The sequence below is a fragment of the Colletotrichum orchidophilum genome (assembly GCF_001831195.1).
Source record: "Colletotrichum orchidophilum strain IMI 309357 chromosome Unknown Scaffold_56.1, whole genome shotgun sequence".
In the NCBI taxonomy this organism is placed as follows: Eukaryota; Fungi; Ascomycota; class Sordariomycetes; order Glomerellales; family Glomerellaceae; genus Colletotrichum; species Colletotrichum orchidophilum.
In genome coordinates, this window is record NW_019173012.1 from 104,960 (window position 1) to 129,051 (window position 24,092).

Consider the following 24,092-nt stretch of genomic DNA (forward strand, 5'->3'; position numbering starts at 1 on the left):
ACAATTGAAAGAGAGTGCCTCTATTCTTGCAGTCTTGATGCTCATCAAAGTAGGTTGTGTGGAATTATATACGCCTATCGCTGACCAATTCTAATTCTTGTGGTCAATTCCATATATACGTGGTCATGAAAATTGAGCTGTATAAGGAGCATTTGAATAGACTTGCCCGGTCTTAGCGTACACTCTTTTTCTACTACTCGACTCTGGCAATATGCGTAGCCATTCATCTTAAAAACGGCGCTCTCTGCGGTACGAAGCATAGCTTGTTTGGCTTGTCTGACGGCGAAAATACGGCATTGATGGCGCTCGGTCTGTCGAAACTGGATGTATTGATCTTCACAGTCTCGTCGCTGCTACTTGCCCTCGGTATTGCGCCGTGGAGTCTGTAACTCTATGGGTGGATCAACACAAAGCAGACGTTGATCCAGGGCGCAGCAGTGGTTCCGAGATCAGCTGTGTTCGGTCCCGTGGCGAGGCTAGCAGGTATCACTGCTGACCGTGAAGGCATCATCGCTGGCTTGGGCCAGTAGATATCACGTTGCAAGAGGACACAGTCAAGCCTACTTTTCTATTAATCCTTGTAGATCAAGATATTTTACTATCACTATAAAAGGTGTGGGCAAGTTTTGGCCCTATCGATAGTTCATTTATGCCGACCGGACGGAGCTTTTAGACTTTAACAGATACAGCTCGACTTGATTCGGTGTGCTATAGAGGTATCTCGGCTTTTAACTCAGGGACCTTGCAGTCCTAGTACTTCGGAAACGAGACTTGAAGAGAGAGTAGAAGTGTGTTGTTTCCATGGCAGGGTTTCTTCGAACTTTTCTTTAAAGCCAGTTGGTATTATTTACTGGGAAACTATGTTCCAACGCCTGCGCTATTACCATCGAAATATGCACAATACATGCCATAGTTTGTTCTCGCGCCAGAACCAAACAAGGTTTTCCCCTCAGATGTAACGCCAACCCAGTTTTCCCCCAAATCCCCAGCGCGTGTTCCTCGCTTGCTTTGTCTGGTGCCAAGACCCGAATACCCCTCATCCACGATTTGCTAGGTCGTAATCGAATCATGTTCGCTGTTAGAATAGCCGGGGTCGAAAGTCGATTGTACCGCAGAGTCCTGCAGAACGTTGCACCCACTCTCTTTTACGGTGCAATTAAGCGGCGGAGAACTGGCGGAAAAGTCGTGGGGAACCACCCCGCATGTTGATCCTTTCCCTGGTGACTTATGGTTATTGGACCAGCAATGGATTTCTCCTGGCTGATCTCTGGGGAACGGCCGATAATTCTGACGAAGCTAAGGTTCATGGTCTGCTGGGTGAGCTGGCGCATCACGAGATGACCGGCGAACCCGGAGGAGCCGCATATGCAAGGTGAAAGGAAGATGATATAAATACTGGTGTTCTAACCGTGAAACTCTCAATAGTTGTGGAAACATCCGATAATCATCCTGTTCCGGCAAACAAGCTCTTCCCAACTTCATTTGTCTTTGGATCTCTTCCCCATACGGGAATAATGGGACACTATTGGTTGAGACGTCTTGCCGTTGCGGCCTCCGCACCAGTTCTTGCTCGTCATGTGTTGGCGCAAAATGGAACAGCCATAGGTAAGAAGATGACAAGCCGACATTCGAATGTGTGAGACTGACACCTCAAAGGCATCGCCGTAGACGGCACGTCTTTTGCCCTAAATGGCGACCATTCCTCCTACCGCTTCCATGTAGATGAGCTGACGGGCGACCTCTTGTCTGACCACTTTGGAGGGTCTGCGACAGAGAGCATGGAAATGCTGCCCCCGCAAATCAATGGCTGGGTTGACATGATCGGCCGGGTTAGACGAGAGTACCCCGACCTTGGACGTGGAGACTTCCGGGTCCCTGCAATACAAATCCACCAGTCTGAAGGGTACACGGTCAGCGATCTCCAGTACCGATCGTACAGAGTAACGGCAGGGAAGCCTGGCTTGCCTGGTCTTCCGGCGACATTTGGGACCGACGATGATGTCTCTACTCTGGTCGTTTCGCTTTACGACAACTACAGCTCCATTGCCGTCGATCTTTCATACTCGATCTTCCCCAAGTATGACGCCATTGTTAGAAGTGTCAACATCACCAACGAAGGCGAGGTTAACATCACCATAGCGAAGGCCGCAAGCCTTAGCGTCGATTTGCCATTTGAAGACCTGGAGATGATCGAGCTGAGAGGAGACTGGGCCAGGGAAGCTATGAGAGTCCGAAGAAAAGTTGGCTATGGTACTCAAGGGTGAGCGAGTTATCAGTGCAAGTGAGATCATGGGGAAACATTCACTGACCTGAGTATAAGCTTTGGGAGCACGACTGGGTACTCATCACATCTCCACAACCCCTTTTTGGCGCTTGTCTCTCCGGAAACTACCGAGTCGCAAGGCGAGGCATGGGGGTTCTCCCTTGTCTATACAGGCTCGTTCTCCGTCGACGTCGAGAAAGGGTCTCAGGGTTTCACTCGTGCCATGCTCGGCTTCAACCCCTACCAACTCTCGTGGCCTCTTGGACCTGGGGAGACTTTGACTACTCCTGAGGTTGTCGCTGTGTACTCGGATGCCGGAGTCGGTGGCGTGTCCCGGAAATTCCATCGTCTCTACCGCAACCATCTCATGAGAGGCCAGTTCGTCAACCAGACTCGTCCAGCACTGCTTAACAGCTGGGAGGGCCTCTACTTTGACTACAACGAGAGCACCGTCTACGACCTGGCCCAGGAAGCGGCTCAACTTGGCGTCAAGCTCTTTGTGCTGGACGACGGATGGTTCGGTCAGGAGTACCCCCGGCTGAACGACACAGCCGGTCTCGGCGACTGGGAAGTTAACCCGCAGCGCTTTCCCGATGGCCTTCCAGCCCTCGTCGATAAAGTCAACAATCTCGAGGTCACGAATACGTCGGATAAGCTCCAATTCGGCCTTTGGTTCGAACCTGAGATGGTCAACCCCAACTCGACTCTTTACCATGAGCACCCTGACTGGGCTCTCCATGCCGGAAACTACCCTCGGACGCTCAGGAGGAACCAGCTTGTGCTCAACGTGGCGCTCCCAGAGGTCCAGGAGTTCATCATTGACTCCGTGTCCAAGATCCTGTCTAGCGCACGCATCTCGTACGTCAAGTGGGACAACAACAGGGGCTTCCACGAGACCCCCGTCCCAGGCATCGGCCACTCGTACATGCTGGGCATTTACCACGTCTTTGAGGTTCTCACCTCTCGATTCCCAAATGTGCTTTGGGAAGGCTGCGCATCCGGAGGTGGTCGCTTCGACCCCGGCGTCCTCCACTACTTCCCTCAAATTTGGACATCTGACAACACCGACGCTCTGGATCGCATCTCCATTCAGTTCGGAACTTCCCTGGCGTACCCGCTCTCTGCCATGGGAGCCCACGTCTCTGCGGTGCCCAACCACCTCACCGGCCGCACAATTCCCATAAAGTTCCGTGCTCACGTCGCCATGATGGGCGGATCCTTTGGACTCGAGCTGAACCCGGCCGTGATCTCCGCCGAAGACAAGACACAGATTCCTCAGCTTCTGGCCCTGGGCGAGGTGGTTAATCCCATTGTAATTGGCGGCGACCTTTGGCGTCTCAGTCTGCCAGAGGAGTCCAACTGGCCGGCCGCCATGGTCATCTCCGAGGAGGGGTCACAGGCTGTGCTATTCTACTTCCAGGTGCGCGCGTTGTACAACCATGCCCTGCCACGGCTTCGGCTTCAAGGCTTGGACCCGGCGGCCAAGTACTCGCTGGATCACAACGGCACCTACTCTGGTGCTACGCTGATGAGTACTGGAGTGCAGTACGCATTTGAGGGTGACTATGACAGCCGTGTTGTGCTCATCTCGAAGATTTGATGGACATACTTAAAGAACAAGTGTACCGCCGTCTTTTCTCGTTGATTAGATTACTTTCAACGAAGGCTTAGTGATGGCGATTAATAATTCTAATTACTCAAATGAATGTGTCTTGGGGTAAATGTACTGATCTTAGTTGAGGTCTCTTATAAGCTTCGAAAGGTAATACGTCGTTGGCCCACTACTATCAGTTATACAGAATGATCCTTGGGATTCGACAACTGACTGCACGATGTTAGCGGTGCTTTGTATGCACGTTGTTTAAGTAATTTGTGGGATGTGGTGATGATTGATACAAGCAGAATGGCAGATACATGAGAATCCGTAACTAGCATGCAGCGCTCAAGTTTCAACTGCCGCGGAACTCGCGCAAGGTACTTACCTACCTTTCATATAGGTAACTGATTGAGGAATTGTCTCATGGATCTTTTCGATATCAACTACCTTCAAGAAGGAGAGGGAAAAGAACTTGATTTGAGGTTGGTAGTTCTCAAAGAAACGATTTCTCTCCTTCACTCAGTTCGCCCGTATTCGCATCAGTTCTGAGTAGCGTCTCCTCGGCCAACACTGGCGTGCTTCCTTCACCAAACAATCTCCACTGTGCGGGAGCCGGGATTCCAAAGTAAACAGCAGAAAGAATATTCCAAGCCCGTAGTGGCTTACCACTGGTGAAAATCCGTCCAAAGAGTTTTCCGAATGTCGGTGCCGCCCCCAGCGGTGCCAACAGACCGTCCATGTATCTTACAAAGTCGACAGTCAAGGCGTGCCTATCCGAGTCAATCATATGCTTCTTCTGCCAAACCCTCAATGCGCGGATGTCCCGCATCATGTCCTCCTCACTCGGCAACTGCACGCTTCCCTTGATGACTGCGGCAATGTATCGGGCCTGCGCCTCGGAGACCGGCGTCACGGGTCCGGCTTGCTCAGTCTGGCCCATGACATACAGGTCTTTCCAAGTGGGCGATACGACTAGCTTGTACAAGTCTACCTGCGGGGCGGGCGCTTCCTTGCTCGCCAGCGCGCCGGGGGGGAGGTATGGCTGGTCGACGATGTGATATCCGGTAGCGAGGATGACGACATCAGCCTCGAGAGAATCGCCATTGGCAAGAATGACGCCGGTCTCGGTGAAGGAGGCGATCGTGGAGCGACGAAGGGAGAAGACGCCGGTCTGCAATTTCTCGATAAAGTCACTTCGCAGCGTGGCGTTTTGTGCCATGATGCTGTGGTCCGGCTGGAGCTCCGGTGGCATCTTGCCAACAGCATGCTCAAGTATCTTCTCAAAGAGCCACTCCTGGACGCTCGTGGGAAGCCATGTCTGGCTGCTTCGGCCTTTGAGACGAAGTTAGCAGGGAAGTCCTACCAGGTACTCAAAAGATTGAAAGAGAAGAACGTACTATCCCATGCCTCCGTCGGTTTCCCCAAGACGAATCGGGGCAGGACCCACGCGCCTCGCCGGTTGACGATCGTGAGTTGTGTTGCTATCGGACCAACTTCACACGCAACGTCGATGGCTGAGGATCCAAGACCGACAACGATGACCTTCTTGCCTTCGTATACACTCGACTTGCGATAGGCATGACTATGTAGCACTTCACCCTTGAAATTTTCTCTTCCTTTATATTCAGGGATGAAGGGCTTGCTGGCGATGCCGGTTCCGCATATGACAGCGTCGAAAGCCAACACTTCCTCTCCGTTGCCGTCCTCCCCGTTTCTTCTCCGAACCCGCACTTCCCAGCCGCCCTCCTTGCGAGACGCGCATCCTACAACCGTCGTCTCGTAGCGGATGTGTTTCTCAAGAGCAAAGTGCGCCGCGTACTCATTCAGGTACCGGAGATGGAGCCTATGGGAGTAATAGATCGGGTACCGCGACGGATCGATCGGGAAATCACTGTAGCCCGTGGTCAGCCGGCTGGAGTTGAGAATGACGCCGGGGTACATGGCGGAACTTGCGTCCGCACCCGGGTCCGGATTGTAGAGCCAGAGTCCTCCGAGCGCGTGAGCACGCTCGAAGCACTGCACTTCCAGGCCCGCCGCGAGGCATTCTTTGACGGCGACGAGACCGCTAGGCCCTGGACGGCTTTAGTTTTTGTCTCATTGAGGAGGGCTCGGTTTGGAGTGGTCTACCTGCGCCGATGATGGCGACGCGCTTGCTGTGCCGTTCCATCCCGGGCGGACAACTGGCACGAACACGAAAATCGTTGGGGAAGCAACGCAAGTCCCGAAAGCTTGGGGCAATCGGTGTATCCAACTTATCTTGTTTCGAGCAAAGGAAGAACTTATGTTCGAAATCATGCCTGATTCCACTTCTTCTTTATATCCCCATTCAGTGCTGACGGGCGTCAAGCTAGCGAATCCTATCCCTGTCTGTGTCAGCGTAAATACAAGTGCATGCCAATCCTAGAGGGGTGGTCAGCAAAGGGATTACCAGCAAAACGTTTGTGGGCTGATAGACCAATTCTCTTGGATCAGCTGTTGTACGCGTGTCGACTATTGTCCCCGTCTCCATCCAAGTCGTCTCACTGAGATGGTCATCAAGACTCCCTAAACGAACTGGATTAATTATCCTTATCATTATACTCCTCCTTATTCTCCTTCTTCCAAGACTAGGCTTAGTCTGCAGAATCCACGAAAACCCTGGGATATATTCGTATTCCGGAAACCACACAAGAGACTAAAATTTCTACGACGCCCGGGATTGTACAATGTATAGATGCTTCGATTGATAAAGTATGTACAAGAATGGAAAAAGATACATGACAGATGCAGGCGCTGTCCTCAAGGCCTCTCCTGTCTCAAGAGTGCACTACAGAAAGCTCAGTTACAGCCTCCATATCGTTGCAGGATGGTAAATCCCTTTCAAGCTTACTGAGCAGACAGGAATCCATTGATATTGGCAGTGATATCAATCAACGGCCACTCCGTTCGATTCCCAGCCAGTGTGCCAGCGACCTTGGCGTCTCCGAAATACTCCGTTGACGCGTAGACGCTGCCGCCAATCTGCACAGTCGTCGTCGTCGAGCCTCCATCAGCCAGGTACGCGTTGGGGACTGTTCCCACGACGGCGGCAGACTCCCACTTGGCGTCGGCCGAGTGCAGGACCACCGTTCCCTTTACATTATCAGAGACGAGAATGACGGTGCCGTTGTACCGGGAAGGGATTGAAACGCCATCGAGCGCAGCGCCGATCGTCTTCGCCGATGTCAGGGGGACGCGGACGGGTGTCGAGGCCTTGGCGTTGGCGGTGTCGAACCTGTAGAGCTGGCCGTCGGAGCTGTCGACGACGAGAAGCGACTTTCCGTCAGGGGACGAGACGAGTCCAGAGAATCCGTGGATGGTGTGGTTGGCGGGCGTCTTGAGGTACCACGCAACGGCCTCGGAGCCGTCCGGGCTGACCCGGATGATGCTGCTGGGGAACGTGCCGAGGGCGTATGTGGTCCCGTCGGGGCCGTGGGCCGTGTCCTGGAATCCACCGTACACGCCGCCCGTGACCTCGGTCAAGTTGCGCTGCCACAGGACATGCTTCTTGGTGAGGTCGTATTTGACGAGGGTGTTGTCGCCCGTGATGTTCTGGCCAGCGGTATCGAAGGCGGCACCGGCGTTGATGACGATGGAGAGGCGGTCGAGAGGGTCGATGCGGACGCCGCTCGAGTGGAATTCGGGGTTGAAGCTCAGGCCTGGGATCTCGATGGTCTTGATCTCGGACGTGGAAGGGTTCCAGGAAGCCACGGTGGCGTTATAGAGGACACTGTCAGGTATCAGCGCTGGGCTCTTTTCCATTGAAGTATCTCGGTATGATATGAATAGTCAAGGGAAGCTTACCTGAAGTAAGCCACACAGCGCTTCTTGTCGAAGTCTGCGTTCTCAGGATACAGCTGGAACGCATTGATGGTTTGGTTCCCAGTCACCTGGGCGCAGGCCGTGCTACTGTGATGGTGCTTGGTCGGGCAAGCTTGAACGGCTGGCAGGGCCAGGAAAGGCAAAATGTAGGTAAAGAATGCAGACATGATGGTGAAAATTTGATCAACGAAAGTAAGTGGTGGGATGTGATCTCTGAAGCTCATCCTGTCTAGCCCGGGACATCTTGAAGCTTATATGTCAATCTTCAGGTCTACCAACTCTCTCTTTAACGGCTTACAAATTCAGAGGCATTTACGGATATAAAATCCGTAGCACGTCAACGCATGTCAACTTTGTTTCTCGCGATGCTACCATACGATTTGGACCAAAGAGGCCCCGCATCCATGGGTATGCCCCGGATACGGCAGTGTGAGTTGACTCGTGCGCGCGCGCGGCCCGAATGGAGTAGAGCAGAGTGCTTTTTCAGCCCTGCGGACTCAAAGAGCATCCGACGGGAGCTAATTCGTCTTAAGCTCTTCATCATCATCGCTGCAATCTCTGCATTTTCGAGTAGATGTCGCACTGCAACACTACATGCCAAATCCCTACAAGCCTTTAAATTAGTTCCGGTGCAGATATCATCAGGTTACAGAGGTGCTCTTCAAAAGTTTCTGCTAGACAGCCAAGACAGAGCAGGGAATATAACCTGGTCAGCGGGATCAGTACATGAGTCTACTTTATACCTTAAAGGTAGATTAGAATATCCCGTATGTGCCCCCTAAGGTTAATCTTTTCAAAATGTTAACCCTTCTATGAGTCCTTTTCATTAATAAGAGGATGTGTTTAGAGGTATCTGCCTTATCAAATTCATCATCTAAGTAGCCTCAGCAGAAACTTTTGAACGGCAACTCCGTGTAAAAACTTAGATCAATTGAGAGAAAATTTGTCCCCAGAACATGGTTACGATCCCAGCTGCAGGCACCGGGATTGTTCAACGGCACCAGCACACCCTTCTCTCGGGGATCTCCTGAGGGTTTGTCTCTACTGCATAGAGCAATCTCGAGGGATGCTAAACCCCTTACTAGCCTCTTTGGGAGAAAAGATCCAGTTCTCAAGGTGGCCCACAATAAGTAGGTAGTCAAGGGAGATAGGGGGCACAGGACCATCCTAATGCTTCTTTTGGTTGGTTTCATAGATGGCGAAGCAAGCTCGGGTGATGTGATCTGTGCTCAACATCTAGATCCATGGTAACGCAACACTTTCAGGCGTTTTGGTTTCTATGACTAGGCAGAATTTTCTTCTTTGAAGTAGGAATATAAACGGCGGCTCCGGTCAGCGACTGTGGGAATCGGTTCCTGGAGGCCAAGGAGAGCGCGCGGCGTGATAGGCCATGCAGCGTGCACCATCCCATCGTCATCTCAAGTATGTGGCTGTGCCTCGTCACGGAAGTCCCTCGGGGCGCTATTGAGTTAATTTGTATAAAATGCATTGGAAGTATTTTTTTCCGACAGCAAGTAATCGGCCTGTCGCTCCCGGGCCCCGGCGAGTCATGTCCCACTTTTGAATTGGTGACCCGGCCCGAGGATCCACTCAGATTCGGCAGCAGCTCGGCAAGAGGGGCTTAACGGGGCGGGATACAGTGGTCTGCACTCTGCATATTGCCAGTTGGCACCGTATGGAAAGAATCCGTCTTACTGAGGGATTACTTTCTCATTGCAGCATCAGAGGAGCTCCCAAGGGGAACAAAGAGGTGACGGTTGTAAGGTAATGGCCACTAAGAACCCCACCGGGCGTGGTTCGGCAGGCAAGACCATCTTTGGTCTTTATTGAAAAAGACCATCTACTAAGATGCTTCAGCGGTTGATATGGCAACATTAAATCTCTCTGGAACATGGTAATAATCCGCATCTCATGCACGACTATCAATTTCTCTAGACTAGATAGCCGACGGACCTCATCAGCAGTGAGCCACCACCGTTTTCCGCCAGCTCGTGCCGTTCTGCCGGGACCATCTCACCAGCAGCCACAGCAATACGCCCAAATTGGGCGTCACATGACACCGCGTCTGGTAAATTAACACCACATAGCGCCAAGGTAAGTCCCTTTCGCCAAAGTAAACACGACTTTGTGAGAAAGAAAGCAAGCAAACATGCCTGCGGTCCCTCCAGCACCAAGGGGGCAGAGGCCAACTCTTGGACCAGTCACCAAGACAGCCGCCGACTCGGCATCAAGCGCCTCTGACTCTCGAATACGAACGCCAACAGAGGGCTCTGCGCCAATGGACGCTGCCGTTTTATCCCCGACGCGATCGCACCACAGACGTTGCCCCCTTCCCCCCCTTTCCCCCCTTGACTGTACATGTATCTGCTGGCGCAATTTGTCTCTTCTGCCAGAGGCAACCGTGTGGTGATACGACACAGAGATAGCCAAGCAGGCTGTGCATGGCATCTCATGCACCTCTATCTCAGAGAACTCAACTTCTCACTCGTTCGTCCTGTCTGTCTTAGACAGCCACCCCCGCACTTTCTTTTCTCTCCCGTTCGCTTGATCTCTCCTTAGCAGAGGCGATGTCTCTTATCAGCCAAAAAACCTCCCCCAACGAGCGCCGCCATCCCAACGAACCACTCAACTCCCCAAGAAGCTAGACAAGGAGCCTCCATCACAAGCGCCTCCGACCTCAGAAGCCATTGTTTGCTTTCATCTTTGCCCAATTTGAACCAACATCTAAACGAGAGACATGCCAGATCCGTTATACGCAAAGCCGAGACATGCTAATGTCCCCGACATGGCATGACGGGGCCATCACCGGCAAGACCGGGCACAGAATAGGAGATCCGAGGAAGCAAAAGGAAGAAGCGGCAAGGAGCCGATATCTTTTGCGGCGCAATAATTGAGATTGCAGTTGAGTCGAATGTCTCCACAGAGGCGCGCATGCACGCTGCATAATATGTGCATGTACGCACGTACGACTTGGGGCGCCCCTAATGCGCTGATCGACTCACAACTGCTGTGCGACGAGATGCCGCGTAGCCATGAGTGCCATGGTCGCTCCCCTCGCTTTTACCTTATTCCAGCGCTCGGAAGGGCGGCAGAAGCTTGTGCGAGTGGGAAGAGAGGTAAATGTTCTAGAGTAGTACTGCCGCCGTGGCACAGCATCATGTCGAGCAATACAAAAACAAACGGTGAAGCAGAACACTCTGGGTGAACGATGCCGCGTCATATCAACTGCGACGAAAACCAAGACATGAGCTCATGATGTCGTGATAGCCCTCATCAAAACCTGTCGAGGTATGAGGTGCAGCGCAGCGGGTCATGATGCGTGGTGTGGCCAAGTCAGGCAAACCACACGGCAACACGTAGGTAAGCGTAGCTATTCATCAATGGTTACCAAAGGCAAGCGGGAATAGAAGGCAATAAAAAGGTACTGTAATTGTTCATTATCGATTCAATGATTACTGCATGTGTGGTGAATATATGACAGTCCGGAAAGGAAAGAGATTTTGTCCAAAAATGCTCCTGTGCAGAAAAGAGTGGCAAAACAAGCCGTCCATGCAAATCAGATGCTTCCCCGCGCCATGAACCCCCCTTCTAGAATTCCCATTACACCCATTAATTGACCCCTAGGGAACTTGTTTTGTGGTACACTCTGAACAGCTCAATGACCATTCGCTTAAGAGTAGTCGACGTACTCCTGCGGTGTGACGGGCCAAGCATCAACACCATCCTGGATGATGGCGGACATGCCGCCCATCAAGTGGTTCTGAATGTGGCAGTGAAGCAGCCAAGGGCCCGGGTTGGTGACGTGATATCGCACGGCCATCCACGTAGGCTGGCTGATGGCGTTGGGGGTAGCAAAGGCGTCGCGGCGAGGGGGGTCGACCAGGTTCCACAGGGTGCCGTTGGCAGCGACGGCCTCCTCGATGCTGTTCCAGGTGAAGTTGCCGGAGCCGGAGCCGAGCAGGAACATCTTGTTGCCGTGCTTGTGGACGGGATGGGGAGGCTGGGGCGGGCTGCCGGCCTGGAAGACCATGTCGATCCAGGTGCCGTTCTTGGTAGAGATAAGAGTAGGATCGTTTTCATTGGCCCGGACGCTGAAGAGGACCGGGTTCTCATTCTCAAAATCCGTGGGCAGGAGGAAGTTTTCGTTGAGGGCCCAGAAATAGGAACCGCCCGCAGAGCGCATCTCGAACTTGTGCAGGGCGCTTGTGGTCTGGGAGATGGCGATGGGTGGGTAGGGCTTGGCGGCGGCCTGACGGAAGACGCGGACGCTCTTGGATGTCGGCTGGCCGTTGTCAGCGACCCAGGGGGTCGAAGCGACAATGGTGGGTTCAGGCTGGCCCTTCTCACGCCACTGGAGGAGGGCAGTGCCGCTGAGCATCTGGGTGGCGATGACGGACGCGGCGCGGATGGTGAAGTCGCCCTGCTGCTTGTACTTGACGAGAACAGAGTAGCGGTCGCCGTTGGTGACGGGGATGGCCTCGACTTCCTGGGGAGTGACATAGGCACCGTCCATGGCGTAAACCCACATGGAGTGGTTGTCGATGGAGAACAAGGCGGTGTGGAGGTGGTAGGCACCGACCAGGTCGAAGGCAACCCATTTCTCGGTATCGCAGTTGCTCTTCTCAACCTTGAAGGTCTCGAGGCCACCATCGCTAGCTTGGCAGCCGTCGAAGACACCAGGGGGCACCTTGCTCAGGTCTCCCTGGCCACGGGCAATGATGGCAGCGGGAATGCATCTAGATGTTGTTAGCGAGGCTCGTCATCATGATAGCGGCGCGATATGTTGACTTACGCCTTGTCAGTCATGCGGGCGCCGGCGAGGGTGGCCAGAACGTCCTTGCGCTCCTGTGTCAAGAGGGCGTCAATCTGCTCGGGGGTGCGGCAGATGACGCTGCCCTTGCCATTGAAGATGAAGGAATCGTAGCAGGAGAACTGGATGTCGGCAGCCTTGGACAGCTCGTCAACCTCCTCAGAGATCATGTGGCGGTGATCAGCGAGCAGGAGAGGAACGACCTTCTTCTCGGCCTGCTCCATGGCGTGGATAGCAGCGCTGTCGGAGGAGATCAGGCTGAAGGGCTTCTTGTTGGAGGCGGCAGGGAGAATGGTGATGGCGCCGTAGAGACCATCCTCAATGAGGCCCTCGTAGTGGGCGTGGTACCAGTAGGCTCCGTACTGGGTGGCCTTCCACTTGTACTCGAAGCTCTTTCCGGGCTGGATGGGCCTCTGGGTGAGGCCGGGAACACCATCAGACCAGGGGGTGTCCAGCTGCTCAATACCTTCAGGAGAGTCAGTCACTGGTAAACAACTGGATCAATATACATGCGAAGCTTACCGTGGTAGTGAACTGTTGTGGCGTAGGGCAGGTTGTTGTTGACCTTGATGGTAACATCATCTCCCTCGGTGATCTCAATCCTCGGTCCAGTGAACTGGTTGTTCACCAAAACCACCTTCCTGGCGAATCCATCGGGGGAGGCGGTCTCCCAAGTGAGATCCAACGTGAAGCTCTTCGCGTCGGCGATGGCTCCCAGCGCCAATGCCAGGGTAGGAAGAATGTAGCGTAAAACCGACATTGTGACAGCTGTAAGGACGAAAGAAACTAGAATGAGCGAGTGGATAGGATCTAAGGTTGAGATCCAGGAAAGATAATGAGCTGGTGTCCTCTCAAAAGTGGAAAAATCTGGACGGGCGGAGGACGATCATGATATATACGGAACAGACACGGGGAGACACTCGCCTTCCATGTCTAGTCCGCCGCCGGGAGCACAAGCCAAGGGTGATCTGCCGTCTGCCGTGGCGCGGTCCTCTGCACTTGGGGGACGAGGTATCCGAGAAGCTCGAAGTCCAAGGCGGAGGACCAGCAACAGCAACAGCAGCATGTGCAGTGCAGTGCAGTGTGCACAATGCAGCAGCAGCAGAGCGGATGCCAGGTTCTCGCCCGCAGATCCGGCTTGCAATCTCATGGCTCACAGACCAGACCTCAGACCCAATCAAGCCGAGTCATTTGTCGTTCTAGTTGCGGGAGGTGTGTAGCCCGGGTCAAAGCCACGAACATCCATTTGCAATCTTAGCCACGTTGTAATCCATCGTCCCCATGATGCAGCGCGGGTTGGTTTCTAGTCGCTCCTGTCTTTGCTCCCACAATCTCTTTGACTTCCCTGGGCAGGGCTAACGGTGTACCCAGCTGGCCGAAGGGTCCGTGTCTCTTTGCCTGCGCGCCGCGCGACGAGCTAGACCTCGAGAGTGGTGGAACGGAGAGGATCAAGCGGCTGAAAGTGGATGATGTCAGCATATAGAGAATAACAAAAGATGAAATAAAAAGCAACGACAGAGGCAGAAACTATTAGACCGGGGGGCGGGCGCGGACCAAAGGCATTGGGCTCTGCGAGCACCCAGCAATCCCGGCCGGCGATCTTCCCGATCTTCTCGATAGGGTGTCCCGCATTGGTTTGCTATCACCCATAATAACGTCCCGGGGAAGAGTTGAAAGCGCGCCGAGTAACAAAGGCGAGCAAAAAGCATCGGCTACCAAGCAGGGGGTATGAACCCCTCCCCGAGACCAGCCGGTTGTGACTTTGGGGGTTGGCGCAACGCCATGCCGGTTGCAATTTCAGAAAACCCCCCCGGGACTGCAATGGTCAGACAAGTGGCTTGAACCGGCTAGCTGTCGTTGAAATTGACCGGGGGCGCGGACCGTCTTGGTTCCTCTCCCCAACGAGGCAAGGCTGGCAGCACATCTCAGGCACCCTCGACGCCTCTGCCCATCAAAATAGTTCATGCCGAGAACTTAGAAGAAGCTCAATGCGCCACACCATAACGCTCCTCCTGAACCTCAGGAACACCCGACACCCTCCAGCTCACTTCCAGCCCTTTCCCAACGTCCATGCACAATGCACAACTCAAGCATCGGTGTTCCGCCTTCTCTATTTACGGCTACCCGTTTAATGGGGGAGGGGGTTAACACCTTGAAGCTCTCCACTGCTTCCCTTCTGGCGTAGGCCCTCAGAGTGTGCTGCCAAATCCGCATCCCCTCTGTCACTTGCCATCGATCCGGCCAGAGGACGCCAGAGGACGCCAGAGGGCTATCCGCAGCCACAAGATGACTCGTCGGATAATCACCGCAAGTCAGGCTCACATGCCTGGTGCTGTGCAAATGAAGCAGGGGTTCAGAGCCGTTCATACGGCGCGGCGTGGTGGCGAGCGTGAGAAGAAGAAGCGTCCGTAGACGCGCCTCTGTGTCACCAAGAACGCACCACACAAACAGTCACACCTTGAACTTCAGACAGCAGGATCTTGACCACAGGCGTCCTAGTCGCCACCCATTTTTATTTTTATTTTATCTTGATTTGTTTTTTTTTTTTGCTTCGTGGTTGCGTTAGGCATGGCCTGATGTTCCAACAACCAGGAAACTTCCGCTGGCTTCTCCAGATTGCTGGGAACCGAGACCTGGACCTGGGACTTGGACGGGCAAACGCGTCGCCACATGCCCAGACCTCTCCGAAGCAGCTTGCGCATCTTCTCTCGTCTTTCGCCTTTGTAGTGGGGGAGATGCATGGGACGGAAGGACAATGCCGTGCCTTTCCACCGCGCAGAGAGTGCCTGGTACATGATGCGGTCGCCTCAAGGGAAACTCCGGACGATGTTGTCACGGCCTCCCCCTCTCTTATCGGATATGCCCCCTTCGGCGAGGCACATGAACCTGGTAACACCGGCAGTGTGGATCGTTGAGACCAGCGGCCAGGGTCCATCTGAACCAAAGAGCCCCGAAACAACGTGGGATGTCTCTCTCAATGACGCGTTCTCTTCACACAAATGATGGGATCGCAAATGGCCCCGTATTCTCTCCATCTTCTCCGGGCAACAATAGAGGATGCCAGCTGCCTCACCTCACTTGAGGTCGTGAAGATGGTCACCACCACGATAATGCATTCGGAAGATGTAGCGGTAGCACTGAAGATGAAGGGAAAAGAACCGACTGTGAACGGCCCTGTCTACCCACTCCGCAACAACCCATGCCCAGGGTCCACATCGGACGTCAAGCTTGACAGGACCACGAAGCCGTCCGCTGAGTTCGGGTTCGACCAGCACCAGCTTCTGCGGACAATAAACCTTCCCCATCTTGTGGGTCTGCCGGGCAGAGATCCGTGTCCTGGTTTGGATGAAGGCCCCTCCCAGAATGGCATCGGGTCTCCCAGCTCCACCATTTTAAGGAAGAAGCTAATAACAGTTCTTTAGCACCGAAACAAGCCAAGACGCTGCTTGTTACTCGTTTTATAAATCAGATTTCAACCGTCAGGACACACAGATCTATACCGAATTACGGGATATGGCGCACAAAGCCGGGTTGCTTCCAGTTTGAGCTGTCGGAGTCCGGGGCAAGCCTCGGGTGCCGGCTATAGAAGAAGCTTCTATTCACATCCAGCTGAGCTCTAAGAACAGGTTGCTGGTAGGCAAACTTCCACGAGACAAATTTTTCGCAGCAGGTCTAGATCGACCGAGAACGTCGGCGTTGAATGGCGTCGGTTCGGCGGTGCCCGTGCATCCAGGGGAAGGCGAGACCCTCGAAGGGAAGAGTAAGCATCTGCTGCCAGGGCCTTGATCCTCTCTACTCTTCTGATGATATCCATGGTGGACCTCATTTTCATCGCACCGTTAATCAGATATGTCTGAAGAACCCTCGGGGCAGCGGCAGGCTATTGAGTCAAGGCAACCTCCAAGGCCTCCCAGCCGAGCCGAGAGTCTCCCTGCCACCGAATGCCGAGATATCCACAGGGTTGGAGCAAAATCTGGAGGCAGGACTGCGCGGTATTCTTCGATGGCTCTTTTCAGAGAGCAGAAGTAAGACTCTACGAGCGGATTGGCGATGGGGTAACCTTGGCCGAGTGGCCGCCCGCCGAGGGTTGCAGGCTGGAGAGTGGGAGGAGGGGCTGCGAAGGTAAAGGCGCACCGACGAAGTTCGAGTCCCCCTCAACTGTTAGGGTGTTCGAGGTTTTTTTTTAGCTCGACTGCAAGCTTAGTGTCGGCGAAAATCCCAGGAAAAATCGAGTTCCTGCATGGCCATACGCAGAAGCAGACGACGGTCTCGGAATTCAGCAATAACCCGTGGATGCATGTGGTGAACAGGACATCTGGGACGCGAACACGTCCATAGAATGCCAATGGTCGTCTTGGTCCAACTTCATTCTTGGCCCGAAGCTGGATGCTCCTTCATGGGTATTTTCGAAAGCCAAGACTGATGGTGCATGACTCTCGGGGCTCGCAGTCCGCTGGTACAGCCAAGATGCCGAGAGGACCGGTGTGCTATATCGATCCAATGCGTGGCCGTTTCAGCTACCGGTCGATAATTCGTAAGCCGAATGGGCTATCTGGTATCCCGACTCCAGTGATTCTCGCGGCCGTTGGCGTCTCTCTGCCGTCAAACTTTTGATATGCCAGACTCTTACCAGGCTTTTCTCGCTGTCGTTGGAGGACGTGCTTGGTGAACAACTGCCCGTCGCAGAGATCAAAACAGAAGAGGCTGTCCCCAGTACATGAGGAAACTTCTAATTCCATTGCCATTTCATGAATATTCTGTCAACAATCAAACTATCAACATCTCCTCCGTGGCTCCGAGGTTTGCAGCATGAGGACCATCGTTATGATGTCCCCTATCAATCGACTCGAGGTATCGCAGTGAGACAGGCATCAAGCAAAGCGTCCAAGGCTCTAACACGGATTCATCAACTGTGGCTCAGCCAACAAAACGAACAAGACTGCAACGACACATCCAGTCTCTCGATCTCTTCGATCGGACAAGTTCAACCGTTGAGGATACCAACCTCCAACCTTCAAACTCAAGTAGATAACACTGCCGATCCAATCCACAATAGGCTTGACTTTCTCCTCCTGAGCGAGGTTTTGGATGAATAAGACGTTGGTTCACGGCATGAAATACCCGCTCGCTGAGCCGTGCGAGCCGTCGAGGAGTTTGGCACAGCACTTGCACTACGTGTAGCGCTCGCATGACGTTAGGATTCGAAGGAATGAGGTTGGTTCATGTCGCCACGGATGTGTAGAGAGGCGTCGATCTCGGTGCTGTTACATAAGTTGTCGTTGTCAAGGACTGGGAAGGTGAGCAGGTCATCTGCAGTGTCATCATGACTCCCGACCACCTGGTGGCGAAGAGTCTCGTCTGCCTGCCTGCCTCTTGCAGTACGCATCTGAAGGACGTGATGCTCCTGCAGCCTGTACGCTTCATCGCATCGTCAAGGGGAGCTTTGACTTCCCTGGGCAAACCTTGGACACAGACGACTAGCCACACCTACCCAGCCACTAGGATGTGGCTGTGGGGGTCTGAGGTCGTTCAACTCTGGATGCGGGGGCATGCCGAATGAACTTCACCAATACATGCATGTACATTCAGGGTTATATTAGACAAATCACAACAGCGAGCCTTTCATGGAGGAAGATTTTTTTCGCAGATGGTAAGTATATTTTTTTTCTCCTCAACGGAAGGCATCATCCTTTCATGTACTCATGCTCATCTCTCTACATACAGAAGTCCCAAGTGTACTCAGAAGTTTAAGTTCAGCTCAGATTGCTGCTACCGACGGTCACGATGATTGCCTGCTTAAGCGCGGACCAGGGTGAGGCCGTAGGTAGACAGAATCTCATTGACCGGCTGGAAGTAGGTGGTACCGCCGCGAGAGCAGTCGCCGGAGCCTCCTGAGGTGACACCTTGGGCCTGGGCGCCAGAGTAGAAGGAACCGCCAGAGTCACCGGGCTCGGCGCAGACACTGGTGCGGGTGAGGCCGGTGACACGTCCCTCGGAGTAGTTGACGGTAGCACCGAGGGCGCCGACGGTGCCGCAGTAGACACCGGTGGTGGAGCCGGAGCGGCAGATGGAGGCACCGACAGCGGAGGCGGTGGAGCCGGAGACGGGGAGGTTGCCACGGCCGTATCCGTCAATGTAGCCACGGAGGGTGGTTCCGGAGACGGTGCGGACGTAGGACATGTCGGCGGAGCCGGGGAAGACGGAGCCGGAAAAGGTTCCGAGAGAGGCACCAGAGCTGGTGGTGACGCTGTCGCCGGAGCTACCGCAGTGACCGGCGGAGACGAAACCAGTGGTGACGGAGAAACCGATGGAGCACCGAGCGGAGCGGTTGATGAGGTAGGCGTCACCGCCGAGGACGGTAGCGAAGGTGGTGGGCAACGACTCGACGGTGCGGACCTCGAACTCACCGGCGGCGAGGCCGACCTGGGTGGCGAGGGACTCGGCCTGAGCGGTGCTGCCGGCGAGGGACTCGATGACGAGCTTGTTGGCGGCAACGTCGACGTAGTACGAGGCGATACCGGAGGCGGCGGAGGTCTCGTCACGGGCGGCGGCGGGGGCCTCGATATCCAGGTTGTCGAGAGCGGCCTTTGCCTCCTCGAGCTTGGAGAGGGGGTTGGGCAGGATGACAGGGGCGGCGCCGGCGTTAGTCACCTCGGTGGCCAGGGCCTCGTCAGTGACACCGACGTTGAGGGTGGTGCCGTCCTCAGAGATCCAGGCACCGGCGAAGGAGGCACCGGCGGAGTTGCGGAGCTGCTCAATGACGTCGGTGGAGCGGTGCTCAAAGGCGACACGCTTGGTGGCCGCCTCGGCATCCAGACCGAAGTCGCGCTTCATGGCGGCCAGGATCTTGGGGTGGAGGCTGGTCGCGGCCTGGGTGGGAGCACCGTAGGCGATGGGCAGGACCATTGCGAGGAAACCGAGGAACTTGGTGAGCTCCATGTTTGGCGTTCTGAGGAGGAAGACAACAGATGGATACTAAGTGAGACGAGTCCAGGAGGCTGCTGAAGTGTCAGATGACTCTAGAGTGCTGATCAAAAAAGCTTCTAGACTGGATGAGAAGATGCAAACTTATATACTCGTCTTAGCTCTAGGATCGTGACGAGCATCAGTCTTGTATTGCTATTCAAAAACAATAGTCCTACATCGCCCCAGCTATTGCCGAACTCCTCCTTCCCAATCCGCCTCGAATCCGGCCTGTGATGTTATCGTAGGTTTCCTTGACTTCAGCTGGGCCTTCCTCAAAAGGCACATCAGAAGACGACGGCCCCGCGATGGTACCGCAGGCTTCCACGAGATCAGCGGAACTTCCTCACTAGGCACTTCAGACGACATACGCGCTGCCATGTCACGGCAGGTTTCCATGGTATCAACAGGGCCTTCCTCAAGAGGCACCTGAAAAGATATCAGCCCTGCCATGTCACTGCAGGTTTCCGTTATATCACAAGGGCTTTCTCCGCCTTCCTCAAAAGGCACTTCGGAAGACAGCTACCCCGCGATGTGCCAGTACTGTTAGCCGGGTCAGTCCTTCAAGGTGCCTCTGGAGACGATCGACTACCTTGCGATGCAATGGTATACATATAGCTAAATAGGAAGGAGTACAAGATAGGATCAGGTTGGGGAGTTGTTGGCCTGTTTGTCATTTCATCGATGAAGTGAAGGATCACTTGGCCGCAGCACTGGGTCAACAAATCACGCCTTTCGCACTTGTTTTAGTTCCGCATTATGCTTAAATCAGGTGCAGATCATCGGCTTCGGAGCGGCTGTATCTTCAGATTCGGAAGGCCAACGGCAACATGGTGGCCCGCGTCGGAGATGCACAACGCCGGACGGCGAAGCGACTTAAGTTATTTGCTATGGGGCACCTCGGTCGGCCCTCTTTTCGGGAAGGTAGCATGATTGATGACAGACCGGAGCGTATTAGGAAGGCCAGAGGGCCGGAGGTAGGCCGTATAAACTTCAAGGTGCGAGTACGAGTCCCCATGCAAGGAAGCGAGGAAACGACTTGTGTTGAATAGTTGAAAATCTGGTGTCTTGGCACTCTATTTAATGTCTTGGCACTAGTTTTCTCCACCTCTAGGAGGTTGGCCGGCACATCCGACCTACCTATTCAACCGCTGCAACCCTACTATCTCTTGGCGTCTTACGGACAGCTCGCTTGATGGGAAGGATGCTCTTCTGGCTAGGCGACTACCTGGATGGATCAGAGCCTTGCAGAGTTAAATGAAGTCAACTTTTGAGTGGGCGGTTGCAAAGATATGGTCTCTGGTGTTGCTTAGTAAGAGCACCTACACCCGGCATTTGCCCAACTTCACAGACGGCCCGTCCCGGACAATAAGCGATGGAATCCTCCGAAGGCACAGCAGAAGAGGGAATCTTTTGAAGCGCATAACAACTCAAAATAAATGTAATGTCTGATGACACTATTCAAAGTCGTTTCTCTTCAAGTGAGAGTCTTTGCAACGATCCACCAAAGTTACAAATTGTGCTATTGAGGGCTGCGGGGGCAGTCCGAGAGACAGACGGCTTTTGTCACGTCCGGCCTTGCAGGATCCTGCACGGACCTTGCATAAGGAAGTGGGATGTTGCTTTGCGGATATATAGATGAATAGGGAAGCTGAGTGTTATTTCAAAAGTGGGCAAATTTCAACTCTTGGCATTTCCCTTTGTTAACGTATTGGCATTGGAGGTCTCGTCTTCTACTTTGCGATGCCAGCATGGTACATATTACCTAATAAGTAACACCTCGCAACACATGTCTGAAAATACAGCATGCATTATTCAGATCCATGAATTGCCTTGCTCAAATACTTTTGCTTCAAAAGTAAGCATACATCAACTAGGTATACAGCTCTCAATGATCAGGAAGTTTAATCTCATGCTACTAGAAGTGTTTACTCTTGAGCTCAATCGCTTACTGCCACACGAATTTCCATTGTTAGTCTGCAAGAGTCGATCTGTAATGGTGAGCGACAGACATGATTCCTGACTGCTCCCAAGGCTTCGTTGGGGAATTCCTCGAGTCCTCGACTCCAGCTTTTAGAAGAGCAATACCCAATTGACTGACGGGAGTAATCCAATATGCGCAAATGCCGTCATCATCTCCGATAAACCTCATCCTCTCAGGCGTCATAGGTATTGCTGCACGCCGAATCAGGCCCCCTCACGTGGCTGGATTTTGGCGGCGAACACCAGCCAGAGAAAGGCACTCAGTTCGAAATTCTGGAATGTTCAAGAGATTGCCGGGGAATATCGACGGTGTCACGGATGTTGGATGAGTTTCTATTTCTGGGCGACGCTCGGAGCAGAGCCAAGAGCGCCTCGTCTCCATCTCCCATCTTGGCGATACTCAATCGAGCATGGACTTTGGGGAAATGGAGGCGTGGCGAGGCGTCGCTCGAGGTGGGCGCAAGGGAAATTGAAAGTCTCTAGGAGTTTCAGGGCGACAAACGGCGCCGAGTTGCCCCTGGCCGGCGCGTCTGGGCAGGTCTACAGTAGTGGGCACGTGCGTGTGTGGAATTGTTCCAGACTCTTACATGTACCCTCTAGCGACAGAACTCTCCTCAGACGATGGATGACTCTGAGCTGGTACTAAACGAAATGCACCAGAGTTTCTGTGTGTGTGTGTGTGTGTGTGTGTATTTCTCAGAGACGAGTGAAGAACGAAGCTATCCTTTCTTGTGGCAAATGACTGGTGTCAGAGTTCAGATGACACTGAGCCCCCGTCAGCCACTTTGTGGCTAAGGCTGGGCAGGCTTGCCTCAGAAGTCAAACTGGTTCTGTGGCACAACACCCTGCTTCTGTATATGAAATATGAGATATGACCACATCAATCGGTATGGTTTATCAAGGTTCTATTTTAAATTCTTTCAGTCTGATTCATTCTAGTAGGGGGGATCAGATGTCACAACATTGGGTGAACCTCAACGATAGGTGAATCTAGCGGTCATCAACATAAAGAACATCAAAGAGTGACGAAGAAACGATGACATATAAGCAATGGTACTTGCAGATTTCTCACGCATTTCAATTACTATCTCTTTTGTAACTGCCCTGCGTTTTCAATTGTCTTGTGCCTGCCTGCTCTACCGAACAAGTATGAAAAAGACGAGAAGGAAGGCAAGTGTGTTTCCTAGATTAAGAAGAACCGTAATGAGATGGACAATCGTAATCTCACATATGAAACTGCGGAAAGGTTTTCATGTGAGTCCCCAAAGTCCATAATCTTCTGAGATTTATTCAGAATACGTATGATATCTATGGCCGCATTAAAGTTGCAAACTTGTAGAGGCTGTGGAAGCAGTCGACTTTTTTAGAACCTGGGAAACTACTTAAAGTCAAAGGTCTGGTGAAGCTTCTAGGCAAGTCTTTTTCCCAAGTAAGTTGGTAGGGCGCAGCATGTCGCTGGGTACATATAGATATATATATATATATATAGACTACTTTATAGAACATCATCTACAACTCAATGCTGATAGAACACTGTCAATCACACCTCATTTCTAAAACTTCAATCGGTCTCATCAAATAGCTTTCCTCGGATGCACAGTAATTTGAATAGTAATACCTCGTATCAAATCTTCAACGCGTCCAAACAAGACGGCACAATGTCAGGCCAGTTGGGGCAGTCGCCAAGTTCTGAACAAGACCAGGTCATGGCGAGCTCGTATCGCGCATACCCAAGGTCGTCCACGCCCTGGCATCCCTCAAAATCCGATCAAGAACTTTGGATAAAACAGTCCTGGGCAGGACCCATTCTGGAAAGGGATATCAAGATTCAAAATCTTCAAGCGGCATGTTGAATACTCTCCTCTTCTGGGAAATCCCACTGACTGACCACAACCAAAGGAATTGGACGCCTGCATGGAGCGGTCCCAGAAATCTGTCCGACTCAAGGAGAAGGAGATGATGATTCTTTCTAGAGAGAACGAACGTCTCAGCAAAGAATTGCATGCTGCGAAAGAAGCCATTGAAGTCTTCAAGATGCAACGCCAGAACACGCTCATGTGCATTGAAGTTGCGCAACAAGAGCTAAGCGATACCACGTACGATCGCATCAAGTCTAAGTTGAGGCAGGTGGTACTAGGCCTATATCATCGTTCGTAATATTATTACGATGACGACGTTTGGTACAGAGATAGGGCCGGAAACTAGATGTTAGTTACGACTTGATATTTTTGAAAGGAGACGATGAACCATGGCTCAGTAAAGGGATTTAATGACCCAGTAAAGCCTTAAGAATTACTCATGGCTTTGAAAGTGACAAGATTTAGTTTCCAGAAGTTGGAATTTGCAGTTCGGACACCTTGTGGTACCAAGGTTACGGGCCCCCCGATGATGCCTATTCAGGCTTCGATCATTACCGGCCTGACACATACCTCCAGATATGAATTGAAATACCTATTGATCATCATCGAAACGCTCTGTGGTTTTTTGATTCTCAAAAAATAAATCTTTGCGGCCGTCAGGGATTTCAGCAAGACGTGTGGGCTAGTAGAATCTCCATCGACACACTCGACAATGGAAAATAATGTGAATGACATGAAACTGCCTGATGATTACCAAGAGATAGAATTTGGTCAATG

General features: G+C 52.9%; 8 protein-coding genes across 8 annotated transcripts; 4 read left to right on the plus strand and 4 right to left on the minus strand.

The window, feature by feature from the left end:
- Positions 1–1,514: 1,514 nt before the first annotated feature.
- On the plus strand, positions 1,515–3,863 carry CORC01_07141 (alpha-galactosidase 2; the record flags this gene model as incomplete). The annotated part of the gene is made up of 3 exons (XM_022618779.1): positions 1,515–1,605; positions 1,657–2,260; positions 2,321–3,863. The coding sequence occupies 3 exons, from the start codon at positions 1,515–1,517 to the stop codon at positions 3,861–3,863; spliced, it is 2,238 nt and encodes a 745-aa protein (XP_022474679.1).
- A 490-nt stretch (positions 3,864–4,353) lies between these two features.
- CORC01_07142 (uncharacterized protein) lies at positions 4,354–6,027 on the minus strand (the record flags this gene model as incomplete). Its single annotated transcript, XM_022618780.1, has 3 exons — positions 4,354–5,192; positions 5,258–5,932; positions 5,988–6,027. The coding sequence occupies 3 exons, from the start codon at positions 6,025–6,027 to the stop codon at positions 4,354–4,356; spliced, it is 1,554 nt and encodes a 517-aa protein (XP_022474680.1).
- A 698-nt stretch (positions 6,028–6,725) lies between these two features.
- Positions 6,726–7,867, minus strand: CORC01_07143 (uncharacterized protein; the record flags this gene model as incomplete). Its single annotated transcript, XM_022618781.1, has 2 exons — positions 6,726–7,608; positions 7,683–7,867. The coding sequence occupies 2 exons, from the start codon at positions 7,865–7,867 to the stop codon at positions 6,726–6,728; spliced, it is 1,068 nt and encodes a 355-aa protein (XP_022474681.1).
- A 3,503-nt stretch (positions 7,868–11,370) lies between these two features.
- Positions 11,371–13,270, minus strand: CORC01_07144 (multicopper oxidase; the record flags this gene model as incomplete). The annotated part of the gene is made up of 3 exons (XM_022618782.1): positions 11,371–12,436; positions 12,493–12,976; positions 13,033–13,270. 3 exons carry the CDS (start codon positions 13,268–13,270, stop codon positions 11,371–11,373), a joined length of 1,788 nt encoding a protein of 595 aa, XP_022474682.1.
- Positions 13,271–14,670: 1,400 nt separating this feature from the next.
- On the plus strand, positions 14,671–15,425 carry CORC01_07145 (uncharacterized protein; the record flags this gene model as incomplete). The annotated part of the gene is made up of 2 exons (XM_022618783.1): positions 14,671–14,899; positions 15,103–15,425. Coding segments are annotated over 2 exons (552 nt in total), but the record flags the coding sequence as incomplete, so codon positions are not given.
- Positions 15,426–18,306: 2,881 nt separating this feature from the next.
- Positions 18,307–19,449, minus strand: CORC01_07146 (trypsin; the record flags this gene model as incomplete). The annotated part of the gene is made up of 1 exon (XM_022618784.1): positions 18,307–19,449. One exon carries the CDS (start codon positions 19,447–19,449, stop codon positions 18,307–18,309), a length of 1,143 nt encoding a protein of 380 aa, XP_022474684.1.
- Positions 19,450–19,924: 475 nt separating this feature from the next.
- On the plus strand, positions 19,925–20,023 carry CORC01_07147 (uncharacterized protein; the record flags this gene model as incomplete). The annotated part of the gene is made up of 1 exon (XM_022618785.1): positions 19,925–20,023. One exon carries the CDS (start codon positions 19,925–19,927, stop codon positions 20,021–20,023), a length of 99 nt encoding a protein of 32 aa, XP_022474685.1.
- Positions 20,024–23,162: 3,139 nt separating this feature from the next.
- CORC01_07148 (uncharacterized protein) lies at positions 23,163–23,613 on the plus strand (the record flags this gene model as incomplete). Its single annotated transcript, XM_022618786.1, has 2 exons — positions 23,163–23,300; positions 23,356–23,613. The coding sequence occupies 2 exons, from the start codon at positions 23,163–23,165 to the stop codon at positions 23,611–23,613; spliced, it is 396 nt and encodes a 131-aa protein (XP_022474686.1).
- Positions 23,614–24,092: the final 479 nt, after the last annotated feature.